The following is a 13902-nucleotide window of genomic DNA, read 5'->3' as shown; positions in this document are numbered from 1 at the left end:
TCTCCATTCCTCCTCTACAGTATCTTCCTCTCTAGTTCGGTTGAGTTTTATTTGGAGAGCATTTCTGTAATCTTGTCTCTTTGTTGCGCTTTTGAATCCTTCGACATTCCATTTTTTGATTTGAATATTTTTCCCTTTTGCTACTGTCGCTATTTTCTGCCGTAATTTTGCCCCTAAAAGATAGTGATCTGAGTCAGAGTTCGCCCCGCGATACGTTCTGACATTAGTTATGTCTGTTGCCCATCTTTTTGAGATGAGTATATGGTCAATTTGATTGGCTTCGTTAGTTCCTGGTATTTTCCATGTTCCTTTATGGATATCTTTTCTTTGAAAGTTAGTACTGACAACTACGTAATTATTTGCTGCTGCGAACTGTGTCACCCTGGGTCCATTTTGACCGGTTTCAGTGTGCAAACTGTGTTTCCCAAATATATTTGCAAACGTTTCTTCTTTCCCCAGTTTAGCATTAAAATCGCCTAACGTTATAACAGCATCGTGTCTTTGGATTTTATCACATACATCCTGTAGTTCTCCGTAGAATCTTTCAACGTCTTCTTCATCAGCCTCTTCCGTCGGTGCGTATACATTAACCATTGTCACGTTATGAAATTTACCTTTAAATCTTATGGTACAAATTCTATCTGATATTGGTGTAAATGCGATAATGGCTTTCCGCAGTTTTTTTGGTTACCATAAACCCTACTCCTCTTTCACCTTGTCTTATTTCATTTCCGGAGTAGTATAAACAAGAAATTGCAAAATTGAAATGGAAATTTCCTGAACACAATATAAGACAAAAAGAAGACCGATGTAACAAAATTCTTATAATTTGGAGACCGTGGGAATATAAACGAAGCAGAGGAAAGCCCCAAATAAGATGGGCAGATGATGTCAACAAGCACGGGGCTCTAAGTGGATGACTGTAGCAACAGACAGAGAAGAATGGAAAAGGATTGGGGAGGCCTATGTCCAAAGATGGACCGAAGAAGGCTAATTAGAAAAGATTTCATGTCTCGTTCTCATTTCTTTGGGTTGGTTTTTAAGCTTTTAGTCTCAAATCTCTTCTGAGCTCATGAGGAGCTTATAGTATTCAACAGTTGTTCGTATTTTCCTTTGTTGTATAAGCATATATACATGGTTCTTCTTTCTAGTGGCTTGGGAACATTCATCAAGTTGAAGACTAGCCAGTGCTTTTAGGCAACACTTTTCTTCATAGGATCTGATTTTCTACATGTTTTACGATTTGATTACATGCATCCCATTCGTTACAAATATAGATTTAATAAACATTTGATAAATTTTCCTAGACATCATAGATTATTGGAAATTACAGTCAAAATAGACAATATTTGTGGAATAAAATATTTATATTAATTAAATTGAACCTAAATATATAAATTGACGTAAAATAAACTATAAATAGCGTTTGTTTTTATTACTGTACTGGCCAATTTAAAATCAAAACGATTCAGTAATTTATATTTGTAATTGCCATAAGTAAATTATCACACTTTCTCAATGAACATACTCACGCAGTTCTTTTCATATCATATCAAATGTTTACAATACTCCGTACAGAACATATCTCCTAAAAATGTTGTTGCATTAACATGTTATTATGTAGTTCAAGAATTAGAAAACAGTCATTACCATAAGTGTGATTATTCATATCAATTGAATGATTGTTTGCCAGGACGAGTCACTTGTAAACCAATGTTAAATTATCACTGGTATTTTAGGAGCAATATGCTTCGAGGCACGCTGCAGTGGGTGCTCTGCTCACTCCCATGGACACCATCTTCGTAAAAAACGTCAAAGAGAGGAGTCCAGCTAGACAGGCCGGCTTACAAAGGGGTGATCGATTGATCGCCGTTAACGGCGTTGCGGTCAAAGATAGATCGTACTCCGAAGTGGTGCAATTAATCGTCAAGAGTCCAGAATATCTTCATCTGTTGGTGGTTCCTAAGGAAGAAGACGTTTTACAAAGGGTAAGTGTTAATATTATACAATTTTTTTATTGAGTTTGATTTGCTGTCAATTGGCGGTGTAAATACATTCTTCTGACAGTTCGACTGTATCTGCCTGGCTCACAATGATGATTCAGCATTATATTACATTCCTAAAGTAAACGCTTTGACTGGAATTGTTATTATTCCCATATTGACATCAGACACTGACCATCTCATAGAAAAGTGCATCTAAAAATAAATGGAATGATATTCTCCTTGTTTAAGTTCCATCTTCTATCGAAGTATCTTTGCCCTCTCATAACATGGCCTAAGTACTCAAGTTTTCTTCTTTTCAAAGTTTTTAAAGGAGGCCAAATTCAGATGCATGGAATGGAATGATAGGTACGCCCAAATAGACATCAGTTGGATTGCCACAAGGAAGCGTCTTAAGACCATTATTATTTATGCTGTACACTGCTGATGTTATCAGTTCTATTACTGAAGAAACCAGATTACTTCAATACGCAGACGACTTTTGCATTTATGCGGAAAATAAGTCGATCGAAGCTTCCATCAATGCATTAGAAAACGCTACAAAAAAAAATTGTCGAATGATCGCAAACAAATGGATTCTGCATCTCTCAAAAAAAAATCAGTCATGTGTTCATTTACAAGATGCAGACAATATCAGACACCAAACCAAAGTAATATAGGACCATTTACATTTCCATACAAAACATCAGTTAAATACCTTGGCATATTTTTAAATCAGACGATCTCTTGGAAAGAACATATTCATCATTTGTCAACAAATTGTGAAAACGCAATAAATGTACTAAGAGTTTTTAGTCACACAAAATGGGGAGCAGACCCAAATACTTCAATAATCTTCTACAGAGCCCTAATACGTTCAGTGCAGAATTAGGTCCATATAAGATACATCCATAGTCTATGGATGTATCTTATATGGACCTAATTCAATTTATTAGCGAGTTTTACTGAAATGACATCCTTCCCTTAATTGCGATTATAACATATTAGAATTACATATCCCTTACTATTATCTAAATATTGGATCACATGTAAATACATTTAATATAAATGCGTTTATTAACCAAACAATTCTAAAAAGACGGCCCAAGTCGGATTGTATTTATACAGATGGATCCAAATTTGACGAATCTACTGGATGCGCTTTTTACCATTCAAATCAAAATATATCCCAAAAATTCAAACTTCAAGTCTATATCAAGTGTATATTTACACTCCTGAGCTAATCGCAATTCTTCAGGCTTTGAGATATATTAATGCCCATCACAAGAGTAAGTTTGTTATATTAACAGATAGCAATAGTTCGGTAGACACAATCATACAAACTAAATTATCAAATCAGTAGTGATTATAAAAATTTTAGCAGCGATCCAGTCACTTACGAACAAAGGTAAACAAATTTCTTTGGTTTGGATTAAGGTCAATTATGGAACTAACGGAAATGAAATAGTGGATATACTAGCAACGGATGCTACCACAACAGGGGAAACGATAGAAAAACCATTAATGCCAGTGACTGATATACTTAAATATAACGGTAGTAGAAGGACTGTGAGAGTTCTGGCTATTTTCCCATGTTAAATCCCATAAGAAAACTTGTAACGTCTAAACGGCTCAACGGACAACAACGTGCAAGGTATCGTCGGAAAGGGGAGGGGGTAATGAATACGTTAACACAAAAAACAAAGATGGCGGCATTGCCAAAAGGACACTAAGCTTGTAACGTCTAAACGGCTCAACGTACAACAACGTGCAAAGTATCGTCGGAAAGGAGAGGGGAAGGGAAGGAGAAAAAACAAATAGAACAGTGGCAACAGGAATATGAGATCTCATTAAAAGGTATAAGATTTCATGATATCCAACCAAAAATTTATAGAAAACCATGGTATTTACCTTACTGATTTTAACTACATCCGTACGACAATGGTTTATGACCTTGACGGTAACTCTTATCCTCTATTTGAATATTTGCATTCGTAATGAGCTGCCAGTTGCAAACAAATAGACTTTAAGTTAGATTCATTAATCGCTCCTAATTTTTGCTTTTTATTGTTACTCCGAGATACAGAGTTTTAATTGTAATAATTGTCATAGAGATCTTCAATTCTGTATTTCGAGTTTATTGGTTAAACAATAGATCTGTACAATTACCACCGACATCATGAAGTGGGTGAATCCACAAATAGTTTTTGGACACCACGAACGACCGAAGAACGACAGGTGTCTCTGAGAATTCCTGTACGAAAAATGTTCTTCGACTCTTTGTTTCCATTTAGCATAGTACTAATAAATTCCCTGGAAAAGAAATCACTTTCCCCTTGTTCTCTTATCTCATAACTATGCTTCCATTTACGCCCGATTACAGAACCACCACTGCAGTTGTTTTACTTTGCGTGACTTAGTTTCTGTAACACTAACTTATTTTTACAATGATAGTATGTTACTTATTATTAAAATTATTGTAATTAATGTCTGTATATATGCCTCTTTTAGTTCTTTGCCGAGACAGCATACAATCCAGCATCTAATCAACAAGTCTATCCAGAAGCTCCTCCATTCGATAAACATACAGCTCAACAAATCATATCTAAACGTCTAGCCAACGTTCCCACGGAAAGATTCCAGGTCGATGCCATCTCTTGGAAGTCACTACAACAGCAACCGTACGCGCTAGCAGCAGATCCACTTCAAAGAGTTGGTTACGAAAGGGCACAGCACAGTGCCGAAAATTTGTATTATAACGTTCCTAGACGAAGAGTTCAACAAGAGATCTACGCAGAGATTCATCCTCATGATACAGAAAGGATTGGAAGGTCTAGGGCCGCACCCCAGGTAGGTTTAGAAGTTTTATTTATAAATATATGATTGAACTACAGAGATGATTAAAGGTCAATATTTCGGAGAAAATTTTGCAAATGAACGAAAAAGAATACATTTGAAGTTGAACTAGAAAGAGAGTTCTTCATAAAATCAAGCCATGATTGTTAATATATCATGCAATATGATAGTCATCGTCTGTTAAGATTTCTATGACTTTCATGTTACATTGAAATGTAGAAACCTAATTAATACTTTTGGATTCTTTTTATTTTAGGTTCCATTATACAAGAAAATGGGCCGCAGGGCAAGTGAAGGGAACATCCTGTCAGATTCAGAGCAATACAATCAAGAATACAGTAGCTTACAACCAGTAAGTCAGGACAACTACAACATGAAGGCTGTATACAAAAATAGTAACTACATGCCCGAAACTACCGAGATGTCAAAGAATCCTAGCTGTAGACATAGCATTGAAGTCGAGAGGAGAAGAGAATCAACGTCTTCCCTCTCGTCTTCGATAACAGATGGCAGTAAAGATAGTGTGACCTCCTATGGTTCTAATTTAACTTTAACAGGGCATGAAACTGACGACTCGGCTATAATGGATCGCTTTAGGAAAAGCGTCCAACAAAAAGAAGAATTCCTAAGAACACCTGTAAACGTTGTGGACCAATCCGATGTTAGGAAAGAATTTTACAGTAGGCCTAAAAAAATGGAAAAACAAATATGGCCTCCGAATGAAAGGGACAAACCCTCCGAACGAAATTCGAAACCGAGCCACCAGAATTTTATGAGAGTCAAAAACGATATCGATAATGAACGAGATCTCAGCGGAGGAACTAATCAGAACGGATATCCGGTACAAGGTGGGGCTGTTAGCAATATGCCTCAGCAAAGAGGTGTCACTTCTCCGAAGGAAAGGGAAACTGTGGGTTTGCAGAGAATCTACGAGGCGGCCATAGCTCCCACTGGTTTTGACAACATGGAAAGTATTAATGGATCTGCAGTTGAAGATGCATATTATGACGACAGAAAGTGAGTATGTTTTTTTATTAGATTTCAAAAGCATCAAAATATTTTAGAATTTTTCTTAATTTTGTTTAACTTTTGGAATTTTACTGTTTGTCAATGTACGTAATTATTATTAATTAATGTTAATGTACGTAATTATTGTATATTCCTTGGCCCTGAAACTACATCAGTTTGAGTCATCGGTTTCTTTATCCATAAAAACCACCCGAACAAGATAATAAACATCAAAAGGATGTCATCCAGAGTGGCATATCTTATTCTTAAGCTGAACAGTAGATTCAACTCAAAATTATCCAAGTATACGCTCCATTCATGACGATATATCTATTGCGCTTAATGTCTCCCGTACTCAGTTCACAATTTTATGTGGCGATTTCAACGCAAAAATAGGTGTAAATGAAGCAGAGCTAGAAACATCCTTACAAAAATTCGGTTCCCCAGGAAGAAATAACCGAGGAGAAACGCTACTAGGATTTCTACTCCAAAATAATTTATTCAACTTCAGCTTCTTTCACAAAAAGATGCAGAGAAGATGGACCTGGGAAAGTCTAACCGGTAGAACAAGGAACAAAATCGACTACATCAAAAAACATATAATTAAATATGTAACAGTACTCAATAAGTTTATCACAAGCAGTGACCACAGAATGATACGAGCGAAAGTCCAAATCAACATAAAAAGAGAAAGGAACATAATGATCAATAATAAATCTCATGGTATCTGGACAACCCGATTAGATATCAGGCACATATCAATAATAAGCTACTACTGCATGAAACCTCCGAGAACGATCTTAACGACTTGAATAATTGCATCATAAACGCCGTACAAGAAAGTCACCGAGTGCACTGTCCTAAAAGAAAATCAGATAGTAAAATAAGTCCATATTATACTGAAACGCTACTGGATCAAAGAATGTGGAAATGGAACTGAGCATGCCATGTAGTGAGAATGCACGACTCACGATGGGCGAGTAAAGTTACAAATTGGAGGCCAAGAGCGGAGAAACGTAGTATGGAGGAGTTTAAGGGAGGCCTATGTCCAGCAGTGGACGTGATAAATGAAGGCTGGATGATAATTATGATGATCGTATTCCTTGTGTAGAAAAATAAATAAGATGCGAGCAGTGGACTAATCTATGAGAAAGTTAAATGATAATCTACCTTCCTACACATTATCGGCTCAAGAGCTACATGGAAAATCGAAAGACCACTGGCATAAACTGCCGAAAGAAAAAAATAAGATTCCATAAAACTGTTTAACATACCAAGAACTAATCACATATTACTAATGATTTTTGCGGTAATTTTTAAACCTTGTTCTTGGTTCGCTCACCACACACTTTAGTACGTTCACTATTCCTTGTTATACAAACATAATATTTTGGAACGTTTCACATTTGCAAAAAAAATACAGATTTGCAAAAAAAAAATACAGATAAGAGTAATGTCGCGTGAAGGGCAAATTGCTGATTAAGGCAGCAAAAGAATTATGTGACACACAAGCAACCTTCTGTTAAGGAAGAAACAACAACTACTTGAATAAAATGTCAAACAAATTTCAATGGTATTGCGTGAAAAGATCCAATTACGGTTTATAACTCCATCAGTATTCTGATGGAGTTATAAACCATTTCTAAGCTCACTTCATGTGATAGTAGTAAGTATGGATCCTGGACTCTAGGCTGGGCCAAACGATATTGGAGAGGTTTCTCGGTGTCTTTGCGTCTGGTGAGAGTTTTTACATTTCGGAGCGTAAAACTCCTCATCATGTTTATATGCAGAACCTCTTCTTTACTGTTAAAGTCGATCGAGTGTCTTAGGATTTCGTGGTGGTTTATTTTGCAACGGTTGGTCTTTGTTTACTTTGAGGATGATAGTGTTTAATCAAACTAGTATTTTCAATATCTTTTATTGTTACAAGGTACACTGAACCACAACTGCTGAGAATGTGTTGTAAATTCCTGCAGTGGCCAAGGGTTCTTGTGTCTTGGGTCTCTTAGATTTTCTTGTTTATACAGTAATTATGCAAGATGTATGGCTTACATACGGTATATATAGCAAAAACGTTAGGGAAAACTGACTTGAGATCCACAAGTGACATATTCTCAGAGAATAACCTCAACTATGTTAAAATAACTGCTACATACGATCTTATATGACATTTTTCATAACAAATCGTGGAGTTCAGATAATTTTAGAGAGCACGACGCTGATTTGTACAAAAACTGAACATCCCGATCTCAAAATTTCATCTGAATTATTGCATCATAAACCATTTGTTTCTTACCATTTTTTAAAACATATTGAAGCAATAGGTATAATATTTGAGTTGATTATCATAAATTTATAGAAGTTTTTAGAAATTTATAGATCAATAGATAATTATTTAATTGTTTTTTAGGGTATACTCTCCTCCTCTTCAAATAGTCTCCCGAAGAGCAAAAGATTTCGAGTCGGGAAGACCTTTACCTGACGACGATCCGGTTCAGGCGAATCGAACCAATTTTTCGCGAAGCGAGTTGGCGCGACTAAGCAACAAAAAGTTAGTTCCTAACGTCAACGAAATGGCGCAAGACTATGAAATAAAAGCTTCGGAGCCTAAGAAGGATACCAGTTTAACGTCTATGAATTCGTCGAGCTCAATTTTGAAAAGGATACAGAGGGATAGCAGGTCTTTAGATAGTTCAGGTGAGTTGTTTTTACTTCGGTAGGCGTAGAGTGATACTAGATTTTGTAAGCCAATAATTTCTTAATAAGTAATTGTATTTTACGTTTATAGTGGTATAAAATTGGTGTTATAAAACATTAACAAAAATATCAAAATATTATTGTTTATTATTGCCTTCATGGGTATGTGAATATATCTTTGATCCTCCTACATCTGTTGCATTCTTTGTATTTATTTGATCGATCACAGATATAATAAGCAATATATTCGCAAGTAAAGGATCGTCCCCAGCGCAAGCTCCCTTAACTTGTTGCTGTAGTTTTCGAACCTACGATCGTCTTACCTAAGTTGACAAACACAGAAGTCCTATATTTGAAGAGGCTACAGGAACCTAAAATTAAGTATTTTTCCTAATATATTATCCATTATATTAAATTATCCAAGTAAGAGAAAAATTGGCAAAGATTTGTGGTTGGTTTTTTCTCTAGGTCGTTGATTAATTAAATAACCATGACTAACATCCTTCCCTACTGAAAAAGATGCCACCTACTAGCCATTCTAATAATCCTAAAATAATTTGAGCAATTTAATTTTGTTAAGCTGCATATAGTTGGTATCTATAACATTTTTTGAACTATAGATAATAGCTGCCTTTTAAGGAAATATTCTTAATATTCCGCATCGGAAAAGCTAGATCCACCTTCAATCGGATGGGGGCCTTTTTCAAGAGTCACAACCTCTCTCTTGATATAAAAATAAGAATGCTGCCTTGCTACGTCTGCTCTGTCCTTTTTTATGGTGTTGAATCGTGGACCTTGAACGAAGATATGTCCAGAAAACTGGAAGCATTTGAGATGTGGCTATATCGGAGAATGCTTAAGATCCCGTTTGGAGATCCTCACAAGAATGAATAAGAACCGAGAGGTACTGACCACCATCAAATCTCGCAAGTTACAGTTCTTCGGACATATTATGCGAAATGAATCCAGATATGCTCTCCTTTAAGCCATCCTGCAAGGAAAAATATTTGGAAAACGAGGTCCAGGAAGAAGAAGAACATCTTGGTTAAAGAACCTCAGAATCTGGTTCAATACAACATATGTGTTGATTGCCATGATGATCGCCAACATTCGTAACAGATAGGCACATCAAGAAGAAGAAGAAGATATTCGTCCATTGCTGCTCCACGTGGAGCATTTGTTATAATATGAACGCTCTGGACAAATAACATCTTTGTAACTTTTTCTTTTTAGCTAAAATATGTCTTCATTATCGTTTTTTATAATTTACTGGTTCTTACAAACATATTTTCTGGTCTGTACATTCATTTGCCTATTAAATAGTGTTCATTTATTCGCAGCTCTTATTCGGATCTCATCTTCTATTTTGTTCTTCTATTTTCATTTTCTTCTACGTCTTTCACTTTGATTTCTACTGATGTTGGAATGATATTATAATCTTGGTTACGTTTTTCTTTTCGCTATACTCTTGATCAAGTTAATTTTATTGGTTACATAAATTTTACATTATGTGGCCGCGCATTTCTTTGTAGTCTCGTTATATTTCCAACTTGATAAGCTGTTAATACATTCTACAAATACAATTTGCTTAGTTCCGGATAATATATCGTTGATGACATACGGAACTCTAACTGATTATTGATTCATATTTTTACTCCTCCAGTTTATCCTCTTTCCTTCGAATAATCCGTACATTTCTTTCAATTTAGCCATTTTTCTCCCATTACTCATTTTTCTTTTCTCAACTTTTTTTTACTTCCGCTATGCGCCCAAGCTTCTACCCCTATCTTTATTTCCTTTGTTTTATTCATTATTATTACTTCTAACTCCTTATCTATTTCATTTTCTCTACTGCCAGTTCCTCCTTACTTTTTCCCAATTTATTCATTATTTCTCCCATTAATCTTTCCTTCCTCGTTTTCATGTGCCAAGTTTCATGGAACACATACTTTTTTCTCTATGCTTCACTGCTTCTTTCACTATCCTTATGCTTTTTATATTATTCCTGAATGTTCTCTTTAACTCTTTTTACGCATTTCTCTTTTCCCCTCCCCACTTTCCTGGTTCTTTCTTTTCCTCCACTTTCGTAATTCGTCCTTACTTTCGCTCCAAATTATCTATTGTTTCTCTCAATACTCTTTTTTACCCTCCTTTATTCATCATTCTTTTTCTCATCCAATTGCTTTTCCAAGGTACACATACTTTTCCTCCTTTCTATGCTCCCCAGCTTCTTTCTGTATCCTTATTTTCTTTGTATTATTCTCTTCAATTCCTCTTACCCATTTCATAACTCATAGATCTTCATAATTCTTCCTCTTTCTTCCTTACTTATATTTCTATTTCACCATCTTTCCTTCTCCTTCTACTTCACATGAGGTCTGAAATTAAAGTAGTGTTTATATATGGAAAAACCAAATATTCTCGTTACACCAATTTTATACCACATCAAATAGTCGAAATGTTCAAGCATTTAAGAAATTACACTTGGTCGAAATAGGGAGCAACGCCAGCAGTGCTAGCGTCAACGAAATCTTGTTTGGAAGTGGCAGCGGTAAGGGGCTTTCCGGAAATGTCACCATTTCTAGTGGAAGCAAATACTTACACTGTCCTCCGCCCTCGGAAACCCAATCGGGCAAACCCTTATCAGGTTAGAGTGAATGCCGTTTGATGTTTTGAGTAATGCTAGTTAGATTAACATATGTACAAGGGTGTTTTACAATATTTGCGAATATATAGAGACTTCGTTGTGTTATTTAAAATCTACCAGAGGAGCTGTATGGATATGATATACAATGATTATGAGCTCTAAGAACACAACAAAGTCTCAGGATAACACTGATAGCTGAATTATGATAGTATGAATTGATAGTTTACTGTAATTTGTGTAACTACCTGTTGAACTGTATTACTGTTGTCAGTATTTTATTTATATTTAATAGTATTACTTTTAATTCAAAAATCCTTGAAAATGTGATAAAAATCAATCAAAAAGGCAATTCTTAGTAGATTTTAGTTTAGTTCGTGAAAAAAAAAATTATACAAAAACAGAATAGTGTTTCCTAACATTCAGAAGTTGTGAATACTCATTTATCTTCTTCTAGAATATGTTACATGAATCTACTTGAATCAGTGGATATGTATAACAGGGTTTTGCAATCAAAACTCAAACACAAGAGTATCAACGATATATTCTTTTGTTTAAGAAAGATTCGTGAAGTCGTCTAGTTTTGAAGACATTCGGAACATATAAATGCAAGAGAAACCTGCTGACTTCTGTCTAAAAAGAAACTTTTCACTTCGCACTGACACATTAGTGCACATACAAGTGCAACAAACTTTCTATTCATATGCCAATAACCTATTCGTCAGTTATTTTAAATATGTAACACAAATGTGACAGCGACCAGAAACAAAATTTTAAACAAATGCGCAAAGCTATACTCAATTTTTGCGTTTAAATTCTTATATTTGTATACTCCATAACCTTTTCATTATGGCGCCTCGTTTAGTACTTTGTTGCACATATATGTAAAATTGCATATATTATGAGGCAAGAGAGTTCTTTCCTACTTACCAGTTTTTATTTACACAAACATTTGAAAAACATTCAATAGTTGACAGAAAATATTACCGGGACAAAATAAAATCCATTTTTGTTTACAGAAACATTTGAGGCAGATAAAAGTAGACAGAACATATCAACGAAATAGAAACAAATTGTGCAAATGATGGATACACAAACTGGTTAGATTCGTATGTCTCGTCAGCAGATGAACCACTTCTCTGTGAAAGTGTCTCTACGGAAATATAATCTTAAGCTTTTGGTTTTATTTTTCTGTTTTTGTGATTAGCGTATAATATTCGCCAAAGCACATCGTATTTTCTGTACTCTTTTGTAACATCTAATGTCTTCTTGACGTTCCGGTACATGGAAGTAAGTGCGAAAAAAATTAAAATTAACTTAATTATTAGAAAATTAAAACACAAAATTATAAATTCCCTGAAAATTACCTGAAATAAACTTATACAATATCGAAGTATAAACCTTGAAAGTAACACAGCCTTTCCTGAACGTCTAACGAGTTTGTTGGGCATCTATGTCCTCTCTGTCCGGAAATATCTGCAACTTTCAAAATTCTAGGACTCTTCCTTCATTCATATTGCACACACAAACAGATAGATATGCAAACCTTGCAAACGCAAATCTAATAATCACTTGTAGAATGTGAAAAATAAAGAAGATGGTATTAACGTGCAATACCTTGCCTCTTTCTCTCGGTCTTTATTTTTTTTATGGCATCCCCAGTTACATGTTTCATTCTGCCTAAACCCGAGATTATTGACACAATTACCATAAATATATTGCACAAAGCTCCCCCCAAGAAGCTCCCTGCTATAGCAGTTGTACAGCTAAAAATAACATAAAAAAAAACAACATACCACAAATAAAGGACTCGTACACAAAAACTCAACAATAAAAATTGTTCTCAACAAAACCCTACAAAAAAAAAACAAATTAGGAAATTGTGGGTATTGCTGGAAATTATTCTTTTTCTTTGTTATTTGTATACTTGAGGTAGCATTATATACTCCTTAATACGCAACAATGAACCAAACTTCTAGTAAGTAGGCTCAGGACACTAATACATTTTGTGTCTTGAAGGTTCCATTGCTAAGTCGTTGTAGGGGTCGTTTAAGGAAGTACGAAACGCGCGAAAGTTATAACAAAAAAGAAAAGAAAAGGATCAATTGTTTTCAATAATTGGGAGCACCTGTCGAAATTAAGACCCTATAATATAGTAAAAATAAGATATCTGACAGGCGAATAAACGAGAAATAAAAAAAATTAATATTAGACAAACAGAGGTGATGACACAAATGTTACTTGGTATGGAAAATGGCTAGATTTGACAATTTAGGTATATTTATATTGGCGAAACACAACCTAGATGAATCAACGGTTTGGGGAATTGCATTCAACAAAGGTTGAATCCAAACCGGAGTGGTCAAAATGGTAGCGGTACTCTTTGCGGCACCTTAAAAAAGTCTTTATTGTTTAGAGTATTTCAGAACAAATATCTAGGGCCCACGGTACTTTTTATTACTATAAAAATTTGTATTGGTCATTAAAAAGTATCAAGACAAAAGACCGAAGAGAAATAATTGAATTAAAAAAAAAATACAACGAAGTCAGTGTCTTTGAACATAATCTTGATACAAAGGATCACTAGATGTTACAAGATTTTATACATTTTTAAGGATTTTTCTTAATTAAAATGTTCTCTTTATTATTCGTTTTAATTGTAGTTAATAGTTTGTTTACTAATCGTATGATTTATTGTTGATGCCTAACCGTTTT

General features: G+C 34.9%; 1 protein-coding gene across 7 annotated transcripts in view; it reads left to right on the top strand.

Moving 5' to 3' along the window:
• RhoGAP19D (Rho GTPase activating protein at 19D) overlaps positions 1 to 13902 on the top strand; it is a 517193-nt gene that overhangs the window by 363414 nt on the left and 139877 nt on the right. For 5 of the 7 annotated variants that reach the window (XM_072532352.1, XM_072532350.1, XM_072532349.1 and 2 more), the window contains 5 exons: positions 1740 to 1988; positions 4494 to 4832; positions 5095 to 5855; positions 8257 to 8543; positions 11041 to 11190. In XM_072532352.1, the coding sequence (XP_072388453.1) occupies positions 1740 to 1988; positions 4494 to 4832; positions 5095 to 5855; positions 8257 to 8543; positions 11041 to 11190 (1786 nt within the window). The remainder of the gene's footprint in view (positions 1 to 1739; positions 1989 to 4493; positions 4833 to 5094; positions 5856 to 8256; positions 8544 to 11040; positions 11191 to 13902) is intronic. The other 2 variants (XM_072532354.1, XM_072532351.1) reach the window with 1 other exon arrangement.

Source organism: Diabrotica undecimpunctata, chromosome 5 (genome assembly GCF_040954645.1).
Source record: "Diabrotica undecimpunctata isolate CICGRU chromosome 5, icDiaUnde3, whole genome shotgun sequence".
Classification (NCBI taxonomy): domain Eukaryota; kingdom Metazoa; phylum Arthropoda; class Insecta; order Coleoptera; family Chrysomelidae; genus Diabrotica; species Diabrotica undecimpunctata.
The sequence above is the reverse complement of the archived record's forward strand: the minus strand, read 5'-3'. Positions and strand labels throughout refer to the sequence as shown.